The sequence below is a fragment of the Amborella trichopoda genome, chromosome 6, assembly GCF_054954075.1.
Source record: "Amborella trichopoda isolate Santa Cruz 75 chromosome 6, AtrichopodaSantaCruz75HAP2 v2.0, whole genome shotgun sequence".
Taxonomy (NCBI): domain Eukaryota; kingdom Viridiplantae; phylum Streptophyta; class Magnoliopsida; order Amborellales; family Amborellaceae; genus Amborella; species Amborella trichopoda.
In genome coordinates, this window is record NC_142341.1 from 47,998,083 (window position 1) to 48,019,629 (window position 21,547).

The 21,547-nt window shown below is 36.7% G+C and overlaps 1 protein-coding gene across 1 annotated transcript; it reads right to left on the minus strand.

Moving 5' to 3' along the window:
• Window positions 1-1,375: 1,375 nt before the first annotated feature.
• Window positions 1,376-20,261, minus strand: DIS1 (Actin-like ATPase superfamily protein). Its single transcript, XM_006852166.4, has 10 exons — window positions 19,363-20,261; window positions 17,137-17,371; window positions 16,694-16,918; window positions 15,899-16,045; window positions 13,171-13,263; window positions 9,566-9,685; window positions 4,070-4,180; window positions 3,813-3,938; window positions 3,560-3,658; window positions 1,376-2,013 (listed from the first exon to the last, which is right to left on the minus strand). The coding sequence occupies exons 1-10, from the start codon at window positions 19,407-19,409 to the stop codon at window positions 1,933-1,935; spliced, it is 1,284 nt and encodes a 427-aa protein (XP_006852228.1). The 5' UTR covers window positions 19,410-20,261; the 3' UTR covers window positions 1,376-1,932.
• Between the last annotated feature and the right edge of the window lie 1,286 nt (window positions 20,262-21,547).

Sequence of the window (21,547 nt, forward strand, 5' to 3'; positions counted from 1 at the left end):
AATGAGAAGAACACATGCTTAAAATTTCAAGTGATTTAGATTTGTAAAAAAAACAAAATTAAAATTCAAACACAAAATAAAGTCGTGACCTTTAGATCGGGCTCAGATTCAATCTGAACCATCGAACCCATATCTTCTATATATATATATATATATATATATATATATATATATATATATATATATAGAAAAAAAAAAAGAAAAAGACGAGATTAGCCCACTAGTTCATATGAAAATATATACCCAACAACCCAAATTGAATCTGAACTGATAAGACGGTCACAACCTCATTTCGCATTTGAATTTTAATTTTTTTTTTACAAATCTAAATCACTTCAAATTTTAAACGTGTGTTCTTCTCATCAAGGCATACCTAATAAAAATATAAAACAAATTATTTGTAAAAAATAAAATGACCAAAATACCCCCAAAATGTTTTGGAGGTATTTGGTGAATTTATTTCATGTAAAATATTTTTTTGATATTTTTCGAAAATTCAACTATTGTTTATAAACACACTCTTAAAATTTTAAACGATTTGGATTTGTAAAAAAATAAAATAAAATTCAAATATTACCGAACATCCATAATCATCAGATCGACTCAGATTCAATCTGACCTGTTGAACTCATATATTCATATGAGCTAGTAGGCTAATCTCAGCTTTTTCCATATATATATATATATATATATATATATATATATATATATATATACAAAACGTTATAAACATAATTAAATTGCCCAAAGGTCAAAATGTTCCGCGTTGTGATGTAATTCACACAGTAAACTACATGTTACATCAATCATCCGCTGTTGACAATGAATGGTTGATCCGAACCATTCCTCTGTTCACTGTCTGCATTCGAGGAGGAACATTCATCTCAACCATTCCGGTGAGGTGACATGTCCGCATGTAGTTCCCTGTTTGTAAACTCCATATTCTGATAGGGTTTCTACATCTTGGCTGAAAAATGCTTTATCTACAAGTTTCTTTCTCTACCCATAAAAAGACTTTTCAAAAATAATAATGCAACTTCAAACTAGCATTCGATTAACAGGCCAAATATGTACCAGTTTAAGATATTCTTCACCAGTGTGTTGTCACTTTCGACATTTACCAGAAAAGGTGTGTCCCGAAGGGAATTGTTCACATAAAATCCAAACCAAAAGAACAATAAATGCTTAAATACGAATCATTTAGAGCTGAGTAATCAAAACAAGTTTAGAAATAGGAGCCGAAACAAATCAAACCAACGATCAAACAAATCAAACCATTAATCCAACAAATCAAACGAAAAACAAATGGTATAAAAATGAGAAAGTTGGAGCTATACAACCACATCAAATTTATAACAAGGAATAAAGAAATGGATAAACCAATAGAAAAATGGCTCTTTATATTGTGAGACTATTGAGTGCAATAGAAATTTATGTGACAATGAAAGGTACCCAACTGGGGATTGATTTCCTCTGACCCCAAACAATATTTCCACTGCCAATATATATGGATCAAATATTGCAGAAACGCCATACCCAACTAAGCTGAAAGTTAAAATGACATCCAGCCTAGGCTGTACAAGCCAGTCAAAGACTGCTCTTCTACATACAGGTATCACAAAACATACAACATCTACTTTTATGATGGCTGGAAATCTGATGAGATTTATTTCTAAAAAAGAATAGGAATGTAATGGGAGTACCAAAATTCATAGCTCACCTAACTATCACATCTATTGTACAGCTCTCAGGGTCCGGTTTTCCAGTAATGGAGCTCATGCTACCTGCTATAACCACCAGCAAGGGCCCCTGAAACACTCCAAGGTTGGAACCTTGAAATGTAAAGGAATTGGTGTATCTTCATTTTACAACTGGATTTTCTCCCGCTAGATTGATGAAGAACTTGACCTACACTTTTGACCTGTTTCTACGTTAGTACATGCCTTTGAATACGGGATTTGTTCGGCAAACACTCGCACCATACTCCTCGTACTCTGCTTTTGTATGGCAAGCCTGCAAGGAAAAAACCCATGTTAGCTCAGAACTTGGCAAACCCTTGTTCGAGGAGACGTTTGAATCACTCAATAGGAGATTGGGTGAATCCAGCATGTCTACGGTAAATGCACAACTAAATGGTGAACCTATATATCATTCCAGCACTTGAAACAATTTGTGTGTATGTCCGGTGGGTGCATATGTGGGGGGGGGGAGAGAGAGGTCAGGAGAAAGAGAACTTTTGCAACTTGCTAGCATGAGAGACAAGGTTGGGTCCGAATAAACATAGAAGGCAAACTTTTCACGAAACTTGGGAGCGGAGCAGGTTCTGTAAACTTTAAAGTGGTTCTACAATCAAAGTGGCCTTCATGGTAAATCTCCCTTAAAACCAACCAAAGGCCTTATGGTACAATATAATGAAGGGTGTGTGTGTGTGTGTGATCATAATACCTTTGCATTTGCAGGACACTTCGCAACAAATTTGCAACTATGATTAAGAGAGACATAGGGATTGGGTGTGATGCTAGGAGACAGGACGATAGTATCTTGAGTTAGGGTCCACGTATAGAATGAGAGGTGGTACAGGAGAGGTAGACAAGTAGGTAAGAAATGTGGAGAGCATATTGCCAAAGGTTCTTTTGGAAACAAAATGGTAATACTCGTTCGTTGATGCACTTAGTATTTCCCACATGGATTTTGGACAAGATTCAGAGCCCAAGGACTAACACCGAGCGCTGTGCGGGAGGAGTACTCTTAGATGAAGTGTTACATGAAGTATAGGAGATGATTTCTTGTTCTTTATTACTTCTCATTTAAGATGAATCTAAAATGGCCTCCATCCAGAGTCTTAAATGGGAATCACTTCCTGAGACCGTTGGTTGTGACAAAGATTCCCTCAGTGTCAAAAACAAGTCCATAAATGGCACTAAATGGCTACTTAGGATGACCCCTCCTAGAAATTTTGACTGGCATTTTCAGTAAGGGAGTTCTCTATGAGTTTCTTGGCCTATCATCAGATAAGACATATGAGACAAAAGTGCCATGCAAGTTAATAGATGCTTTGGAGGACATTTTTTATACCATTTTTTTTGGGTAAGTAAGGTGGCAAGTCAATGGGGATTTGGGCCCCTACCCTTTGGTGAAAATGGAGCTAAAGTGGTAAATCAGAGGGGACTTGGGCCCCTACCCTATGGTGAGAATGGAATCAGAGACTTCACCATGGGGCTCGGCAATACTACCGCCAAGGCCCCAAGCAATTCTCTAGGTACTTATCATGGAGAAGAAGAGTATAAATATGCATTGTATTTTGGGGTTCATGACTAACATTATGCTTATCAAGACAAATATTGGCTGCTGTTCTCATCCATATTTTTATTATTTACACCCATGTTTTGGGTAAAATAGATGAATCTTAAAATGATGGGATGAATAGTATCACTACCCATATTTTTGGGTCACACAAAGGTGCCCTCATAAAGTATGAGATTCAGATTTGCATGAAGGAATTGCTATGAAGATTATAAATAGACGCCTTCTTGCAAAACATTCTTAGGACGGAAAATACCGCATAAAATTCTGGTGTTGATGCAAGCACCGAACCCCCAAACCAAACTGCAAATCGCTGGATGGGATGGCTAACAACGTTGACTTCAATTGGCTGAGACTGTTGAGTTGCAAACATATTATAACAGTCAGTAGACTAGACTACGCAAAAAGGTGCAAAAACTTTTTGAAGTATACTTTTATATGGGAAAAAAAAAACTATATTTTTTTTTGAAAAAAATAAAAAAAGAACGTCAAAAAAGATAAGCTATCACTTTTGTGTCTCCACCAAGTCGAGCATCAGATGCCGCAACGCGAGCATCAACAATCTTCTTTATATCTCGCTGCAACCTTCTATGGAAGTCTTTAAACATCGTAGACCCTCCAGATAATACTATGTTCTGAAAATAAATCATAATCACAATTAACACAATTGATATAAAAAATTTGCCTGGCAGCATAAACACTGAAAGAAAAACTACAGAGAAATAAGTTAAAGTGAGAGATCTAATCATAGGAGACAATATACAACCTTGTATAAAGCCCGCCTTGTATCAATGGGAGATGATTGGATGCACTTGTCTATAACAGAGGGTAAAGGGGTGATGAAATCACTGCTATAGATCTCAGGGCTAAAAAATACCTGCATACAGATATCATAGTGATCGAAAATTATAACCCAATTCTAAGTCAAAGAATAAGTAACTTAATGTACTATTTATGCATTGAGCTAGATATAGGAAATGTTAAAACCAAGAGCCACTCACTATGCACAATCTAGGTAGGCTAAGACCTACTAATAAGAGCACATGATCCAACTAAACTTGCCATGTGAATAACTAGCAAAAGGTGACATGGTTTTTTATTTCTATCGCTGCAAAACAAATCCCTTCTCAGATGGAACTATAAGACTTTGACTTTATCCCCAAGTGTCAATGAATGCCCAAATGCAATAGTAAATGTGATCCAGCAAAGGATGTCTTTAAGTACTTGACTAATTATTTTCTTAAGATAAACAACTCCCTTAATTGTAATTATATTCTTAGGATCTCAACAAAGCCGCATACCAATGAAGCTGAAGGGTAAGTTCTATAGGACAACTGTGAGACCAACTTTAATTTATGGGGCGAAATTTTGAACAGTCAACAAAAGATGAGTGTAGCTGAGATGAGGATGTTGAGATGGATGGGTAGTAAGAAAGAAGAGATAGAATTTGAAATGAATATATTCGGGAGAACTTAAGTGTGGCTCCAATATGCGATAAGATGAGAGAAAGTAGACTTAGGTCGGCTGGCCACGTGCAGTGCAGATCCAGTACAACACCTGTTAGGATGTGCGAGTTAATTCAAGTGGAAGGCTCAAAAAGGGCAAGGGGTAGACCCAAAAGGACATGGCGGGAAGTAGTGCGAAAAGATATGGGACTTGTGGCCTCACTAAGGATATGGCCTTAACAGAGCAAAGTAGCGGACCGAGATTCATGTAGCTGACCCCAAATAATTAGGAAAGGTTCTGATGATGATGATGACTTCAACAAAGCCCTTTTGGATGGCCTTCGAAATACTATCATGCTAAATGAAAGTAATATACGGCATGCCCTCTCTACCATCTCTACTATGGTTGAAAATACCAACAGTGTTGACATCACTCATATTATGACATGCATTCTCCCAATTGGGGAGATGCTAAGGTGACCCACCCTCCAAGTGCAATGAGGGCAAGTCAACAGCACTCAAATTAGCATCTAAAAACATGTTTCACCAATGTTTGGTGGGAGGCTGCAGATGTAAAATATCAGAGCTGCTACAATACTCAATCTCACTAGGAGAGAGTTCCTTGTTTCTGATTAAAATACTCCTGCAAAAGTGAATTTTCTTGAGCACATCTTTCATCCAAAGGATAATGCCACTTCTATGGTTGTCTCCCGATTGGTTAAAAATTGCAACGTTGGCACTCTTCTATGAAAGCAATTCGATGAATTCCAACAAATTATTCCTGATTGCGTAGATAACCGGTGTCTCATTTGTATAAAGGGAATGTCCATAATTCCCTTAGGTGTATCAGGTTTTTAAAAAGCAAGTGTCGGCATGATTTCCAACGTGTCGACTTTATAGACATAACATATAAACCACTTTAAAGCAGGCTTATCTTTTTTATCAAATTAAACAACCTTTGTAAAAAATTTCAATTGTCACTCCTTTTTTTCTTTTGGGGCAGGTCAGCAGTGGGATTCAAACATGGGTTGTAGTGTTGCAAGTGTCAACACTGTAATCAATGAAGCCCAGGACAATTCTAAAAAAATTTTACGGGACAAACAACAAGGGTCAAATCCTTGACCTCCTACTTGCAAAACAGGGGTGCCACAAGCAAGGGATAGCCCTCTCTTTCCTTAGAAGTCCCGAGCAAGGGAGGACTGATTAACTGGAAAGGGAAGGAAGGGTGAGAACGGTAGGACAGGAGAGTAATCACCTAACTAAAAGCAAACCCTAATAATTTACATGTAAATGAACATCTGATGTGAAGGAAGTTAAAGAAGAATGTTGACATACACGTCACCTGAAGTGTATCACTCAACTCAAAGAAAAATTAAGTAGAAGACATGCATAGGAGCATTTAAAGTTAAGAATGTTACCATATATGTTATCTCCAAAAGAGGACAATGCCACTAGTACATTATTTCCTTTTTTTTTTAAAAAAAGGAGCAATAATCAGTAGGGGGCTATTATTTAGACCCAATGTTTTGCTAACTGCAGTCACTTTGCCAGCTCACTTTCAATATATCAATCACTGATTATTTGGTAAAAGAAGTCCCGTAATTGGACCTTAATAAAGCAAAGATCCTACCTTAAAGAAAAGGCAAATTTTCAATCAAGATGACCTTGAGTTTATTGTTAACAAAAATTTGAACCATTTCTCGATTAAGGCCTGACATCCGTGCTCATGGGCCATGCTATCTTCATTTTAGGTGCCTATCAATCGATATCACTATGGGTCATGCTCTCTTAGTTTTCTCTCTCTCGTGAATACGCCAGAACATTATCAAGACTTATTGCAAAACCTTGCTAAGACCCTACATGGGGCCATCAACCAACACCCTCGCATGAACCTCATTTTATAGAGTTTGCTACAACCTCGAATACTGAAGACTCTCATGTATTCATGCTGATTGCCTTCCAATCCAGGGACCTCAAGACTGTCCCCATATGCTTTAACATTGCACTCAAAAAGAATATGGAATGATCTGTTCACAAGCTCTGGAAGTTCATATCAAGAAGGTTCTGTTGAGCTGAATCCATTGTTGATATGCATCCAAAAAAATCTATGGATATTTTTTTATTTGATTTTCATTGTTCATTCCATAATCAATTTCATAGAATGATCACTGGTTGATTCGTCTTTGTGAATGGATATCACTGAGATGAAAAACTTGATTTTCATCCATTCAGCCTTCATCTTATCTGTACATAGTACCATGGTTATCACAAACTAATTCATGCAAACAGGCAAAAAGATGTTAGACTTGGGCAAGTTCCCTGCAAATCAAGCTTCTGGAAATTAAGGATGATTTATGTAAAGATAGAGGAGGAAATTCGGATTTTGGACACAATAGAGAAAAAGAGAGAGAAACAGAACAGGAGACTATGTCAGTTTCATATGCTTATAAACTTATAGTTTTTGTGTAAGTATATATTCTTAAACTCTTACCCCAAAAAATAAAATCTTAAATTAGAAGGCTCAATAGTGGGACAATTAACCAAATCAACCAGTGAAGTGACAGATGAACCTGCATCGTGGGTCCAGTTGCTAAAAAGTAGGTGTAGAAACTCGCCCCCAATTTTAATTCATTTACCTAATTTTTTTATTTTATTAAAACATGATTGCAAATTCTTGTTTCCAAATTCTATATTTTTGTCCATAATAATTATTATACATTAGAGCTATTTATTTGTGAGAGTCATACGTTTCTTTCTCTCTATTAAATCAAAAGGTCCAAAACTATCATACACTTTCTTTTTTTTTCACTATAAATTTTGAATTAGAGAGATCCATTTTATTGCAATTAGTTGCATTTTAAATTTCATTTTGACTTTAAAATAAATGTAGTAGGTGGATAACAAACACTCAGACATGAGCCAAGTTCTCATTTTTATTTATTTTCAGTAAAACAGTAAAAACATATAATGCAATACCACTATTTTTTGAAAACGTAAAAAAATAGTCTGCTAAGAAAAAAATTTAGTGATTTTTTGAAATTTTTAAAGCCTGATCTTGGCTATCCAGCCGATCCTCCAATCCAAACCGTCGATCCACCAATCCGACCCGGTTTTCGGATGGGTGATCCGGGTCACCAATCCGTTTTTTCAAACCTTGGTTAGTATCGAAGAGATGGAATTTATTAGTTTTATGTCTATGTACCTATATCAACATTTGGAAGAGCATTACGCTTCTAAGTACCTACTCCAAGTAACAGCTAATATGTGCATATGCAACCATTTAACAAACTTTAGGGTACGTTTGGTTCGCGCATAAATATTCCCCGAGGAATATTGACATATGTAAATTGCATTTCACACATTTGGTTCGTTCCAAATGCATATGCAAATATTTTACCATGGTAAAATACTTTACCATGAAAAGGCCAACACAAGGTAAAATGAAACCACACCTCATGAGGTGTGGTATGGTAATATCTCCCATGCTTCCGTCAAATACTGTGGACCCGAAATTTTTTATCAATCCACTTAAATCCAAAAGCCCCCATGAACCTCGTCTCTCTCTCTCTAAAAAGCCCCATCGCAGGGCAAACCAGAGCCCTCTCTCTCCCCCATGACTCTCGTCTCTCTCTCTCAAAAAGCCTATCCCTATATGAGAAAACCAAAGCCCTCTCTCTCTCCTGTGACCCTCTGTCTCTCTCTCTATCTAAAAGCCCCATCCCTCTACAAGAGAACCACAGCCCTCTCTCTCTCCTGTGGCCCTTGTCTCTCTCTCTCTCTAAAAGCCCCATCCCTCTGCTGCGAGAAAACCAGAGGCCTCTCTCTCGTGTGTCCCTTGTCTCTCTTTCTCTCTACCTAAAAGCCCCATCCCTAGGCAAGAAAACCAGTGCCCTAATTGCTAACCTCTTCTGGAATGTGCCAGAAATTTACTTGGTTTGAGATAGGCAACTCTTGGTTAAATAGTTTGAAAGACGAACAAAAACACTGCTAAGCTCATCAAACCATCAGAGTAGTTCGTAGTTCAAAATGGAAGATGAAACTAATGCAATTCAACCCAATCATGAATCTAATTTTTTAGTAGAAGGCCTCAACTTTGACTGTTTTCAGTGCAAATCAGTTCATAATGGCTGAAATTTAAGTTTGGCCAAGTTGGTTCCATTTGGTATTCATGAAAAAAATAAATTAGGGAGAAATGGGGGTTGCAATACCCTCCCAAGGTCTTCCCTGCCTTTATGTGGAGGAAAAAAACAATATGCCAATGGCCTCATGGCATTTCGCTGCTGAAAAATGCCTGCCTTGGGCAGTTCATATCTCGGTTAGCTTCTGATGGTAATTTAGCAGTTGGCTGCTGCCAAATGCCTGCCTTGGGCAATTCATATCTTGTCTAGCTTCTGATGGTAATCCTGCTATTTACTTGCTTTTTCCAACAGGAACAAGTATCTCTTGGCGTTTTGTGTAAATATTTTCACACCAACCAAATACTACCAAAGTACCAATCATATGTAACTGTTTACACAATGCCTTTTAAATGTGCTACCAAACATGGTAAAAAGAATGCATATGCAAATATTTACACAGGTAAAGTATTTGCATATGTAAATATTTCACGCGAACCAAATATACCCTTAGGGAAAGGCAGATTAACTATGCTCTTGAACTTATCAATCACATATAAACAGAAAATTTTCTACACTATATCAACTCAAAGCCGTCTATTCATCATTTCAATCATAAATTAATTTATCTTGAACAAAGGCAAATTCTGAGTATGCTAAAAAATTCTAAAATTTAAAAGAAGGCAAAATATGTTTCCAAACCTCAGGACCCAAAAAACGTTCATAGCCAATGTCGCATGAGTATGGTGCTCCAGTCTTTGCTTTGATTCCAGTCCAATGCTTAATGTACTTTGATGGTTCTCTGTCATGCTTGCCAAACTCCTGAATCACATAAAGAGGATTCAACCACCTTACAATATGCCCATAATACTCTACAAGTGCAAATCAAAGTCTATATATGACCCCATGTATCAAGATAATAGATGAACACCACCTCAACCAAGGTTTTAAAAATCGGCTTTCCAAGTGGGAATCGGCCGATCCGACCAGGGAAGCAGCTAGGCTGTGCCAGTTCCCTGTAAATATCAGGAAACAACTGGTCCTAGAGAGAACTGTATGGTTCTCGGACACCAGCCGGTTCGCTGGTTCTCTCAACGAACCAGATTGTTCTGTTTGGAACTGGACAGCTCTATTATGAACCGGCCACCTTTTTCTAAAAAAAATTGAAAATTTTTTTTATTGAAGAGAGAGGTGGTGGTGGGGCCCACCCTCCTTTGTCCTTATCTAGTTTCTTAAACTTTGAATCCAATTTTTTTTTTGAAGGCGGGTGGCCACCCCTCGGCCTATAGGAACACGTGTCCTACCTCCACGATGGGATCTTCCCCATCTTCACTAGAGTTTACGTCAGTATGGAGCCCTTTTATAAGGCCCATGCCCCCACTTAACCCTTACAAGTCCCCGACGTGGGACTATAAGGGTGTCGAAACATTCAAAAGGAAAAACAAAAGGGTGTTCAACTTTTCGAGATGTAAAGAGAGAAAATCATGCTCTTGTAACAAGTTCAATGAGAAACTTCCGAGAGGTAAAGAGAGAAAAAATCTTGAGAGAGAAAATCATGCTCTTGTAACAAGTTTAACGAGAAATAATTTTTGGTTTATTACGGCTTTTTAAACTGCTGTAGTTGAAACAATTACTGAAATGTTGGGCCACGAAAACAATTCTTCTCTCTCTAGAATAAGAAAGACTTTTTTTTAAAATACCATCAAAATTGATGCCAAAATCATCCAATTTTAGTCACAATTTTAAGCTATGATTAGAAGTTCCTAAAAAGAAAGAGTGGGCAAATGTTGTTTGCTCAGTATTTTTTCTTCTTTCCAGATCAGACAATTTCTTTTTAGTTGTTTTTTTGTTGATGCATGAGAGAGAGAGTAGTCCAAAATGTTTATGCGAGGGAGAAATAGATGTCCAATGCATTTAGTGTGTATATGGGTATAAGAGAGAAAAGGCTATGATGATGATGATCATAAAGATGCGTGAGAGAGAGAAAGGCCCAACATGTGTGTGTGTGAGAGAGAAAGATCCAATGTTTGTTTGTCAAAAAAAAAAGAGAGAGATCCAATGTGTTTGTTTTTGTGTGTGCATGTTTGTGAGAGAGAGAGAGAGAGGGAGAGATGTTCAATATGTGTGGCATGAGAAAGAGATGTTCAATTTGTGTTTGGGTGTGTGCAAGAGAGAGAGAGACGTCCTAGGATTAGTGGCTGCCCTTATCTTCTCAATGGGAATTTGAGAGTTTGAAAACCATAAAATATTCAATGGTAGATGGACATTCAAATAGGTAACGACATATCAATATTCACGTATTTTTGCAAAGACAATGAAAATTCCTATTGCACTACCTGCATTTTTATTGAAAATCCAAAAAACATCATTTATAACGATCTTTAATACTTTTTGAAATTTCTTTAAGGCCAGAAAGGGCTGATTCAGCTGATCCACCGATCCGGCCTGCCAATTCAGGATGAAGGTCAGCAATCCATTTTTTGAACATTGACCTCAACTATACATGAAGCTCAAAGTAAGATGAGTTTGACTGTTTGAGATATTTTGCTGACTATTCTAACATTAGATGGCCACCTAATATTGTGCAACTCGTAAACAGAACAAATTGCTTGTGTACATTTCTCTCTGTCTGAGGCTCCAGATTCCAGAATTATCAGCAGATTGAGAAGAATATCAATCAAAAACTAATAAACAGATCAAGCTTATGCTTAAATGTTTAGCTATCTACATAGTACCATTTTTAAGTTAGTGACTCCATGTATTTAACAAGAATTCACATATCTACTCCATTCCTTTCCAGCAAAGTTAAAGCTCAACATCTTGAACATTATTTGTGATGGTATCATACATGTGTACACAAGCATGTGGTTGTGGATCAGCTACAATTAAAATTACATAGACACTTCTTGCAAACAGAAAGCCACTTAGAAATATGTGACGCATCATAAACCATAAAGCTAAATTAATGAAGAACTACCAAATAGGTCAAACAACTATATATTTCATAAGGTCGAATTAATCGTGCTAAAAGACCACCAAGGTTCAATAAATAAAGAATCCAGCAAAAAGGTCAAACAACCCATATAAGGCCCAGTCTAAGTCACACATAAGTCAGATAATACTGCCGTGTGGTATGCTTATCTGAAGTGATTCGGTCAACTTTGTACATAAAACGAGAGTTATCAGGGATAAAACTTTATAATGCTGTTTTCCCCCATCCAGAAACCAGAATAAGACGGACTGTCTGCAAGTTACACACACCTACCAAACTCTACACACAAAAATCACCTAGTGGGTCACCATATCCAGATCTTGATGACAGTATTACATATAAAAGCATTGCTGTCCAATCTGACCTTTGTGCTTGGTCTAAATGCTACTTTTTTAGCATATAAAGACATGTCCTAATTGGTAATTGGTAATTGGTAATTGGTAATCGAAATCAGTCAGCGGTTGGAGGATGAATCAGAGAGATGGGCAAAATGGAGTCAAGAAGGGTCAACGAGGAGATTAGCTTGGAACTCAAATATTTGACGCATATCATCATATCATTAAAAAAGTAAAGCTGAAATTAAGTAAATTATAAATTGAACACGGCCTCTTTGATCTAATCACATCTTATTAAACTATTTGCTAATTTAAACCAATTGTTGTAGAAGACAAATATATATATATATAAATAGATAGATAGATATATATGGGAAAAGTTCATATAGAGCCGAGGCTCTAAAATATCAAATTAGAGCCTACCTCAAAAATTTCACTAGAAGAGGTTGTTTTGATACACAAATATCCTCAAATTGATCATCTCGACATCAAGATGCATGGACATGAGAAAAAAATGGATTCCAAATTTCGGAAATAGTGTATTTTGTAACGCATTTTTTGGACTGTCAATTATCAATATTTTCAAGTTTTCATAGATCTGTCAATCTACACTATTTTTGAAGCTTTGAACTTTATAAATAAAAATGAAAACATATTTTAAGGCTATCACAAAGATTTCCATTATTGAAACCACATTTCTTGACACTATTTAAGGTAGGCTCTAATTTGATTGTTTAGTGCCTAGGCTCTATACAAACAGCACCCCATATATATATATATATATGGCAAACCTAACATAAATGAGACAAATCCATCAAAACACTTCCCTCGAATATGCTTATGCAAAAAAAAAAAAATCCAATGACAATAAATAAATAGTCCGAAATGGATGCCTCATAGATAACATAGATAGCCAACAAGTACCATAGCAGAAAATCAACATTCCCATAATTAACTGGATTATTTGAGGGAATAAGTACCTTGACAATGTCAGAACAAGTATAACAGTACATCTCTTTAATCTTCCGTGCAACTTCCAAGGAATCTTCTGGTGGAATATGTTCTCCTCTTTCCTATATGAAATAATGTCAAAATGAAATTAACTGCAGGGGGCTATTCACAGAGCTTATGATGGTCACGAAGCATAAAGAATTCTTATAATAAATCAACCATGCCCTGTATTGCAACTGAAATAGTGAAATGCTTATTCCAGCTCCACCATTCGTCAGTGGGGCTTTTACTTCAAAAGTTAGATGTTTTAAACACTATGCATTACAAAGAAACCAAAAATAGTTAAATACCTACAGTCTAAACAGAATCCAAGGTCCTTCCACCAAACTAGAATTAATGCAGTAGACTCAAGTATACAATTTATCAAAAGCAGACATGCATCAGAATCAATCTGTATTATAGGTTATATGCTTCTCCGTATTGTCTACAGAAAATTTTAGAGCTCAACCTGCATTTTTCAGATGCAGCTTTGTTTGTTTCATGGTTACAAAAAATGTGGGGCAGCCCCAAGGCGGCTGGGGGGTCTAGGATGTCCACCACCGAGGTAGGTGCCTAGGCAGCCGCCTAGAACCTCAGGTGCCCTCAGGTTTTAGATATACACAAAGATGCATATATATGTTGTCCAAACGCACATACATGCAGATACATGTGTCAAATATGTATATGTATGCATTTATATGTTTGAGCGCATATACTATGCTCCCTAGGGAGGATATTGCGCATCTCCTACCTTGCTCAAAACACCTATTTAGGAGAATTTTTTTGGTTTAAAATTTTGGGGAACATAGTAACTATAAGATGATTATTTTTAAAAGAAAAAATTTGAATCTTAAGTTTTGTGACACTTAGATCTAGCCCTAAAAAAATTGGACAGTCTCAACTCAATCTCGAGGCATAAGTTTTTTCTAGTACATAGAGTTTATTTCGGGGTTTTTTTGCCGAAATTATTCTATGGGTTCTAAAAATTACATCCCCAAAATTGAGATCTAGAAAGTATCCATAGCATGTGTTTTGCCCGAGGGAGGAAATGGATAAATTCCTCCCTAGGGAGGAGGAAATCTTTTTACTATATGTATTCTAATCAACTTTTTTATACAAATATATGCACATGAATGTTGAAACACATTCAAATCACTGAAAATTTTGATTCTTTGAATAATTGAAAAAGTGAAAAACAAAACCAAGTCCATAATGTATTAGTGAGTTAGTGTCCTTAAACACACTATTTAGTCCATACTTCATGCAATCATACTCATGGACTCCCAAGTATCCAATAAGACCAAATGACCAATACAAAAGAAAAGAAAGAGGTGATATTCAATTCTTCATATCAATTCACATTTCAAAATCACCCCAAAAGTCTTAAAATAGTCTCAGTTGAACCTAAAAATGATTTCAATAAGATATGGTAAAGCTTCAGATGATTCTACAAACTTTTCAAAATTTCTTGATTTAAAAAAGAATCACAAAATCAATTGATTTTGGGTGTTTCTAGGGAATATGAAAAGTGCTTTTAATTTGGGGGATTAGAATATCCCCCGTTTCCTTTTTGAATGGGTCAAAATGACCCAGAATGCCCCCCCAAAAGAGTTTTTATTTTTTCTGTCATTTTTATGGCGGTTCTTGGGCACCTACCCAGGACTAGGCATTTGCGCGGGTGGGCACCCAAGAACTTCCGCCTAGAACTAGGCGGCCTATGGCCTCTTGGGTGCCTAGGCACTAGGCGGGCCATTGCTTGAAACCTTGAATAAATTAGATATGTCATGGTTAATCCCCTTTATTCCTCAAAAACAGATCATTCAAAATAAATAAATGCTCAAAGACAACATTCCAGCAAACATTCATTTTGGCATGCATAAGATGAAAAAACCCTCAAGATTTCTATTCTGCCTCACCATATTTAAGGAATGACAGTCAAAAAATTTTTGTGACAGTTTATCTCTATGACAATGATGTGTTTCATGGTTTCATATAATATTCACAGTTAGTTGTCTTTCAATACAATTTATGGGAGGCAAAGAAAAGCTGAAATTCTATTGAAGAGATACAAAACCTGCAGCTTTACCTCAAAATTCATGAGAACAACATAAAAACAACACGCACCACCATTTCCAGAATGCAACATTAGAAGAAAATAACACGTCTTGAACCATTTACAGAATTTTTAATAGGGCAAGATTGTGGATAAAAGGAACCAGGGAAGAATTTCAAATCCTTAGTGTAGAGAGAGAGAGAGAGAGAGAGAGAGAGAGAGAGATGCAAAATGACAGAAAGGAATCATCACTTTGGCATCTGACTACAAAAGAGGCAATCTGAGGGGAAGGTTTTGGGAGGATCTCCCAAAGGTCTCTCTCTCTTATCTTTTCTTCTTTTTTTTTGGGGGGGGGTGGGTGGTGGTGGTGGTGGTTGCAGAGAGAGCATGTTGTCAAACCAAATCCATAGCCATGACTTCACAAGTCAACTACCATTCTCACAAGGCTGATATTGGCAATAATACCGTACTGATATTTTAATATAAAAGCCATTTGTAATCCAGTTAAACAAAATAATTATCTTTTTCAGGAAATTGCAACAGAAAATATTGAATATTGTGATAGACTTATGGGTTAAATGCTGAAAACTTTAAGTGGTCTATCCCAGAAACCAAGTTGGTCATAAATGATTGCGATCTTCCCCTAATAAGCCTAAATGTCTTACCCGCAAGAGTTGCTGAATGAAGAGAGTAACATCCTTCCCAGCAATTGGGATAGATTTGATGCTGCTCCCTATCACATAACCATCTGCCACCGGTACTACATGCGTAGCCCCATCCCCAACATCCACCACCACTCCTGTCATTTCACACTGAAGAAAATAAACTTTATAAGACACCATGGGGAAACCCGGGGAGGGGGAGTGAGATAGATGAAAGTCTGTATTATTGATTACAAAATTAGAGAATAAGAACTAGCACTATCATTTAAACATAAAAATATAGATTCACATAATCAGGATAGAACAGACAATCATGAACCACAGCAAAGACCGGTACAAAGGAGATTTGAGCTGTGTGGAGAACATAATACTGTTATGGAGTCATCAGATACTTGATATCAAGTTGTGAAGCACAACATGACCAGCAATTAGTAAAACTGTAAATAATTTAAATTCACACATAAAACAATACTAATTTGAAATAGGTTATCAAAAAAAACAATACTAATTTGAAATATTTGCAGCTTTTTGCATCATTATCTAGCACATCAGGATCTGGAGAATACATAAAGAAGCCTAAGAAGCACTAGCACCCTGGATTTTATGAAAAAACAATGAAATCCTGGAAGAGTTATGAGCTGCTAACACCAGAGAAAATAAGGATCTCATGCGCTTCTTATTACCGAAATAGAACATGATACAAATCTGCCAGTCCCATAAATATCCCATGTGGACTGGTTATTCAGGAAAGGGCCAGTAACTAGAGGCTGACAAAGATGGCTACTGATCAATACCAACCTTGGAAGTAGTGTATCCAGCAGCAAGGGCAAGGACAGGTTGCACTGCTATATAAAGCCCAGGGACATTGAAGGTTTCAAACATAATTTCTCCTGTGTATTCACGATTCTCAGGAGCAGTTAGAGGGCTCTCTGTTAAAAGGAAATAGTGATCCTCCGGGTCACATCGCAAGTAATTGAATATGCATTGCTGCCAAAATCTCTCCATAGTATCCCAATTCTCCACCTGCAATAAAAAAATAAGGATAATCAAAACTATTCTCCTATGAGAATGCGAAGTCATGAATATGAGTTTTGTGACAAAAGAGCAAATCCTAAGAGCTAACCTACCCAAGAAAGAAATAGACATATTTGTTAAACTGTCCAGAACAAGAAGCAACAAGATTCAAATTCATGTTAATTTGAAAAGAAGAAAGACAGAAAGAAAGAAGAAATAAATCTTACCTGCCCATGGTGGATGGGGTAGCTAAGATTGTAAGTGCTACTTGTGCGAGATCGGGATAGAGCCTCATCTCCAATAAAGAAATCCAGGTCTGCCATGACACCTGCACTGTGCTGTGCTAACCAACTTCCTTTACTTGACACCCTTGACTGATTCAGGAAAGATTCATTCACTGCCACCACTGTTGGGATAATAAAGCATGGCTCAACATTGCCTGCAAAACCCATCTTGGTGTACCTACAAGTAAAACCCTCACATAGGTCAAAGTCAAACGCCAATGGTTCCCTTAGTCAATGCTCACAAGAATGTATATATTTGAGGCCAAGAGAGAAAGCCCAGAAGATGTTTTCAATCAGATGCAACAGTGTTCAAGGTTCAGAAACTCAAAATATAACAGGGTGCAATATACAGATATCATATTCCATCAAAATTCCTCGAGAGTTCAGAGCACTATGTTGGTCATTAAAGTATAAGAAATACTAGTTAACAGTTCAATCAAAAAATGCAGAAAGAATTGTAGGTCTTGACTGTATAACTATAAAATCAAGAAAGAAGTGTCGACAGATGGGCATCTGGTCTCTATAAATATCTTCAAATCATTCTTTTATATAATCAGAAGTGTTAAATTGTATACTGAAAGGTACAGTCGAAGAAGGAAGAACATAAAACCCATCAGCCATAAATAAGTCTTAGGTACTCTTTAATCTTAATTATGGGTTTTGGACCCCATAATAATCAAAAGCATGTAATAGAATGCCAGACAATGTCAAATGCAACAGCTAGGCCATAGGACTAACAAATGTAATGATTTATTTGCAAATATATATTTAGTCAGCAGTCTCATGTATAATTGATTTAATCAACAACTAAACATTCATGTATTATTTATTCCTCCCAACCATCAGCAAGCAAACTCAAAATAAGAGCAGAAAAATGTTTCATTTTTTTGTAGCATTTGGCAAGGGCACATAGGTGACATTGCTCTTTTCTTACTCACCAATCTACACATGAGACTATCCAATGACACCACTTTTATATATATATAAGGGCAACTTCCATAGGACAGCTGTGAGACCAGCTTTGCTTTATAGGCAGAATATTGGACGGTCAAAAAACAATATACCCATAGAATGAGTGTAGCGGAGATGAGGAAGTTGAGATGGATGAGTGGCAAGACAATAAGGGATAGAATTCAAAATGAATACATTTGTAAAAATTTTGGTGTGACACCAATAGGTGATAAGATGAGAGAGAGTAGACTTAGGAGGGTTGGCCATGTGTGGTGCAAACCCAATACAGCACCTGTTAGGAGGTGTGAGTTAGTTCAATTGGAAGGCTAAAAAGGGGCAAGGGGCAGACCCAAAAGGACATAAGTTTGGAAGTAGTGAGAAAAGATATGAGGATGTATGGCCTCACTAAGGTTATGGCCCTTAATAGAGCAGAATTGCAGACCAGGATTCATGTAGGCTTTGACGAGGACGACGATGATGATGATGATAATATATATATATATATATATTAGCTCATATATAAAATCTCTCTCTCTCTCTCTCTCTCTCTCTCTACAGACACACATGCACACACACATATTCTCTCTTTCTACATACACACGCATAGAGAGAGATTAGAATTCGTACAAATAATGAAATTTTACAAGTAACTAACTAACTCCAGCATTATTTGGATTGAATATGGCCCAAGTTACTCAGCATTTAACAAATGAAGAAGACGATGTTGATGCATAACTAATCATTATACAGACTACCCAATCTACATGAACACCAACCCAAAAAAAGAATAAAGACGGTATTGATACGTAACCATTAGCTCTCCAATATGTTGGTTAAAACAGACTGTCCAGTATCTAAGCAAGGTAATAGAACAAATCCAGATACAATAAGTGGAGTAATACCTTGTTACCCAAAAAAATCAATATCACCGTAAATTTGCAGACAGAAAGAGTTCATCAGAAATGAATGAGTGAACGAAAATCATTCAGTTACAAATGAATTTATGCGTTTTTATTAACAGAATCGCGAAGCAAACAATACAGGACAGACGGGCAGACACTGTCTACCAATCATAACATTTGCAATGGCGCTTAGAGAATAAAAATCGGAGAAATAGGGCGAAACATTGGTCTAGAGAGAGACATGCAATTGCTATAGAGAAGACAAATGGTGGGAAATTCGGCTTAAAATGGTTAGAGAGAGAGTGGAGGAAAATACCCTGTTCCATTGTCGATGACAACAGCGGGCCGAGAAGTGGCATCCATTAAAAAGTAAAGAGAGAAACAAAAAGATTAAGCCCTGGATCTGATCACCAGATCCCAGTACTTAATCAAAACGCGAAACCCTATAAGTACATAGCAGCTATTTAGCCTCGTTTAATCGTGTTGTGAACTCCAAGCAACAGCAAACACCGTCTCTTTCTCTAAACACCATCGAGAATTGCATCCCTTTGCCTTTCCTCACCAAGCTCTCTCTCTCTAGAAAGACGAACTCTCTCTCTCTAGAAATACGAACTCTCTCTCTCTCTCTCTCTCTCTCTTCAAAGTAAGCGATCTCTGCAAAATAAATGGCTCGTCTCAGGTACATTTGCTTCAAAAGGGTGGAATTGAGTTGTTGGCACCCCTCTCTCGCAACGCGTTAGAGAGAGAATAAAAGCTTTCTTTTTTCAATCAACGACATGCCTTGTGCGCTATGTTTTGAATTGTTTGAATAAACAATATAAATTTAATAATAAATAATGAATGAAAACTTGAAAAGTATAAAATCCTATAAATAATAGGTGTACTGAGGAGCCCTGGGATATTGCAAAAATAATTGGTGATTATGGTTGTTGGGGGCTTCTCGAGAGAGAGAGAGAGCTCCCATTTCTTTCTATCATACCTGCTCCAATCTCTTTCTAATTTTCTTACTTTTTGCAACAGGTTCATAATGGGGCTCTCTCTCTCTCGTACAACATATTTGAATTGTATTTGGTTTCGGCATTTCTCATTGTTTATGTCAATTGGCTCGGGTCCATGATGAACTCGAGCCGAGATAGGGTCCAGACCCTTGAAATGGACCTTGTGGGTTAGGTCAGATGGAGTCCAACATGGGCAGTTCTGTTTTGGGATAGGTTTGGATCTAGGTTAACTGATCCGACCCCACATATATACATGTAATATATATAATTGTACGTCAATTAGTATTTTATAAAAAAGGTTATGGTAGGGTGCTCATGGGATAATCTTCGTGTACAAAACAATAGTATAGAAGAGTCCAAAATTGTTTAATACAATTATAAATTACTCCGTAGTATCAACACCCTAATATAACCCTTTATAAAAATATAGTGTTTTCTTTTTGGATGGCGTTTCTATAGGGCGTAGGCTTTATGAAAACAAAATAAAGCCTTACCTCAAATCTTCATCCAGAAAGCACATCTGAAATCGAAAATCTTCATGATGGCTCTAAAATTAATTTCTATAACCGACAACAAAAAATTGAAACTCATAAAATGGTACGAATCTTTGTGGATTTATGAATATTTATTTTTAGGGTGAAATGGATGGTCTGGATGATTTGTTGCAATATGCAGTAATTTGAGAATTTAAAATCCCATATTTCTTCTACTGCTATAATGTTCAAGTTGAGATAATCGATTTAAAGGTTTTTCAATACTTGAATTGCAATTTTTGATGAGTTATGTGGTGAAGTTTTACTTATTTTGATAGGGCTGCAGCCCTATCAAACCATTTTCGTTTCTTTTTATACCCTTGGCCCAGTAGATCAGGTTAGTGTCCAATTGACCTGGACCCAACAAGGTTGCAGCCTTATCAAGCCATTTTTCTTTCTTTCTATACCTTGGCCTAATAGATCGGGTTAGGGTCCAATTGATCTAGACCCAACAGTGATCCGGGATGGGTGCAAGTTGAACTTAGGCCCAATTGAGTCGACACAACATCTATTTACAGCCCTAACTATTGTGACCATCTTCTCAGTATGCATACTATGCTCTCGTGGGAGCATTCATCTCCTCCCTTGTTCAGAACATGAGAATTTTTTCAATCTAATTTTTTTTTTAGAAACACATAATAATTAGTAGATAAGTATTTTTAAAATAAAAAATTGAATTTTAAGTTATGTGACACTTAGATCTAGCCCATCAAACTCTATTCAATCTTGAGGCATAAGTTTTCTCTATCCAATGTTAAGGCATAAGTTTTTCCTAGTGCATAGCGAGCTTGTTTTGGGAATTTTTTTGCCAAGATTATTCTATGGTTATAAAGATTGCATCCCCAAATTTAAAAATACAAAAAGTATCCATAGCATATATTTTGCCCGAGGGAGGAAATGGATAGTATCCTCCCGTGGTAGGATGAAATATTTTGACATAAAAGATTAAGAAAGAGTAAACAAGTGTAAC

What these genes read in the sequence shown, in the direction of transcription:
- DIS1 (XM_006852166.4), bottom strand. Translation starts at nt 19,409, where the DNA reads ATGGATGCCACTTCTCGGCCCGCTGTTGTCATCGACAATGGAACAGG. An exon ending in CAAGGCGGGCTTTATACAAG is followed by an intron (nt 3,939 to 4,069) that starts GTTGTATATTGT and finishes ATTTATTTTCAG; the next exon opens with AACATAGTATTATCTGGAGG. An exon ending in GACTTGGTGGAGACACAAAA is followed by an intron (nt 3,659 to 3,812) that starts GTGATAGCTTAT and finishes GCAACTCAACAG; the next exon opens with TCTCAGCCAATTGAAGTCAA.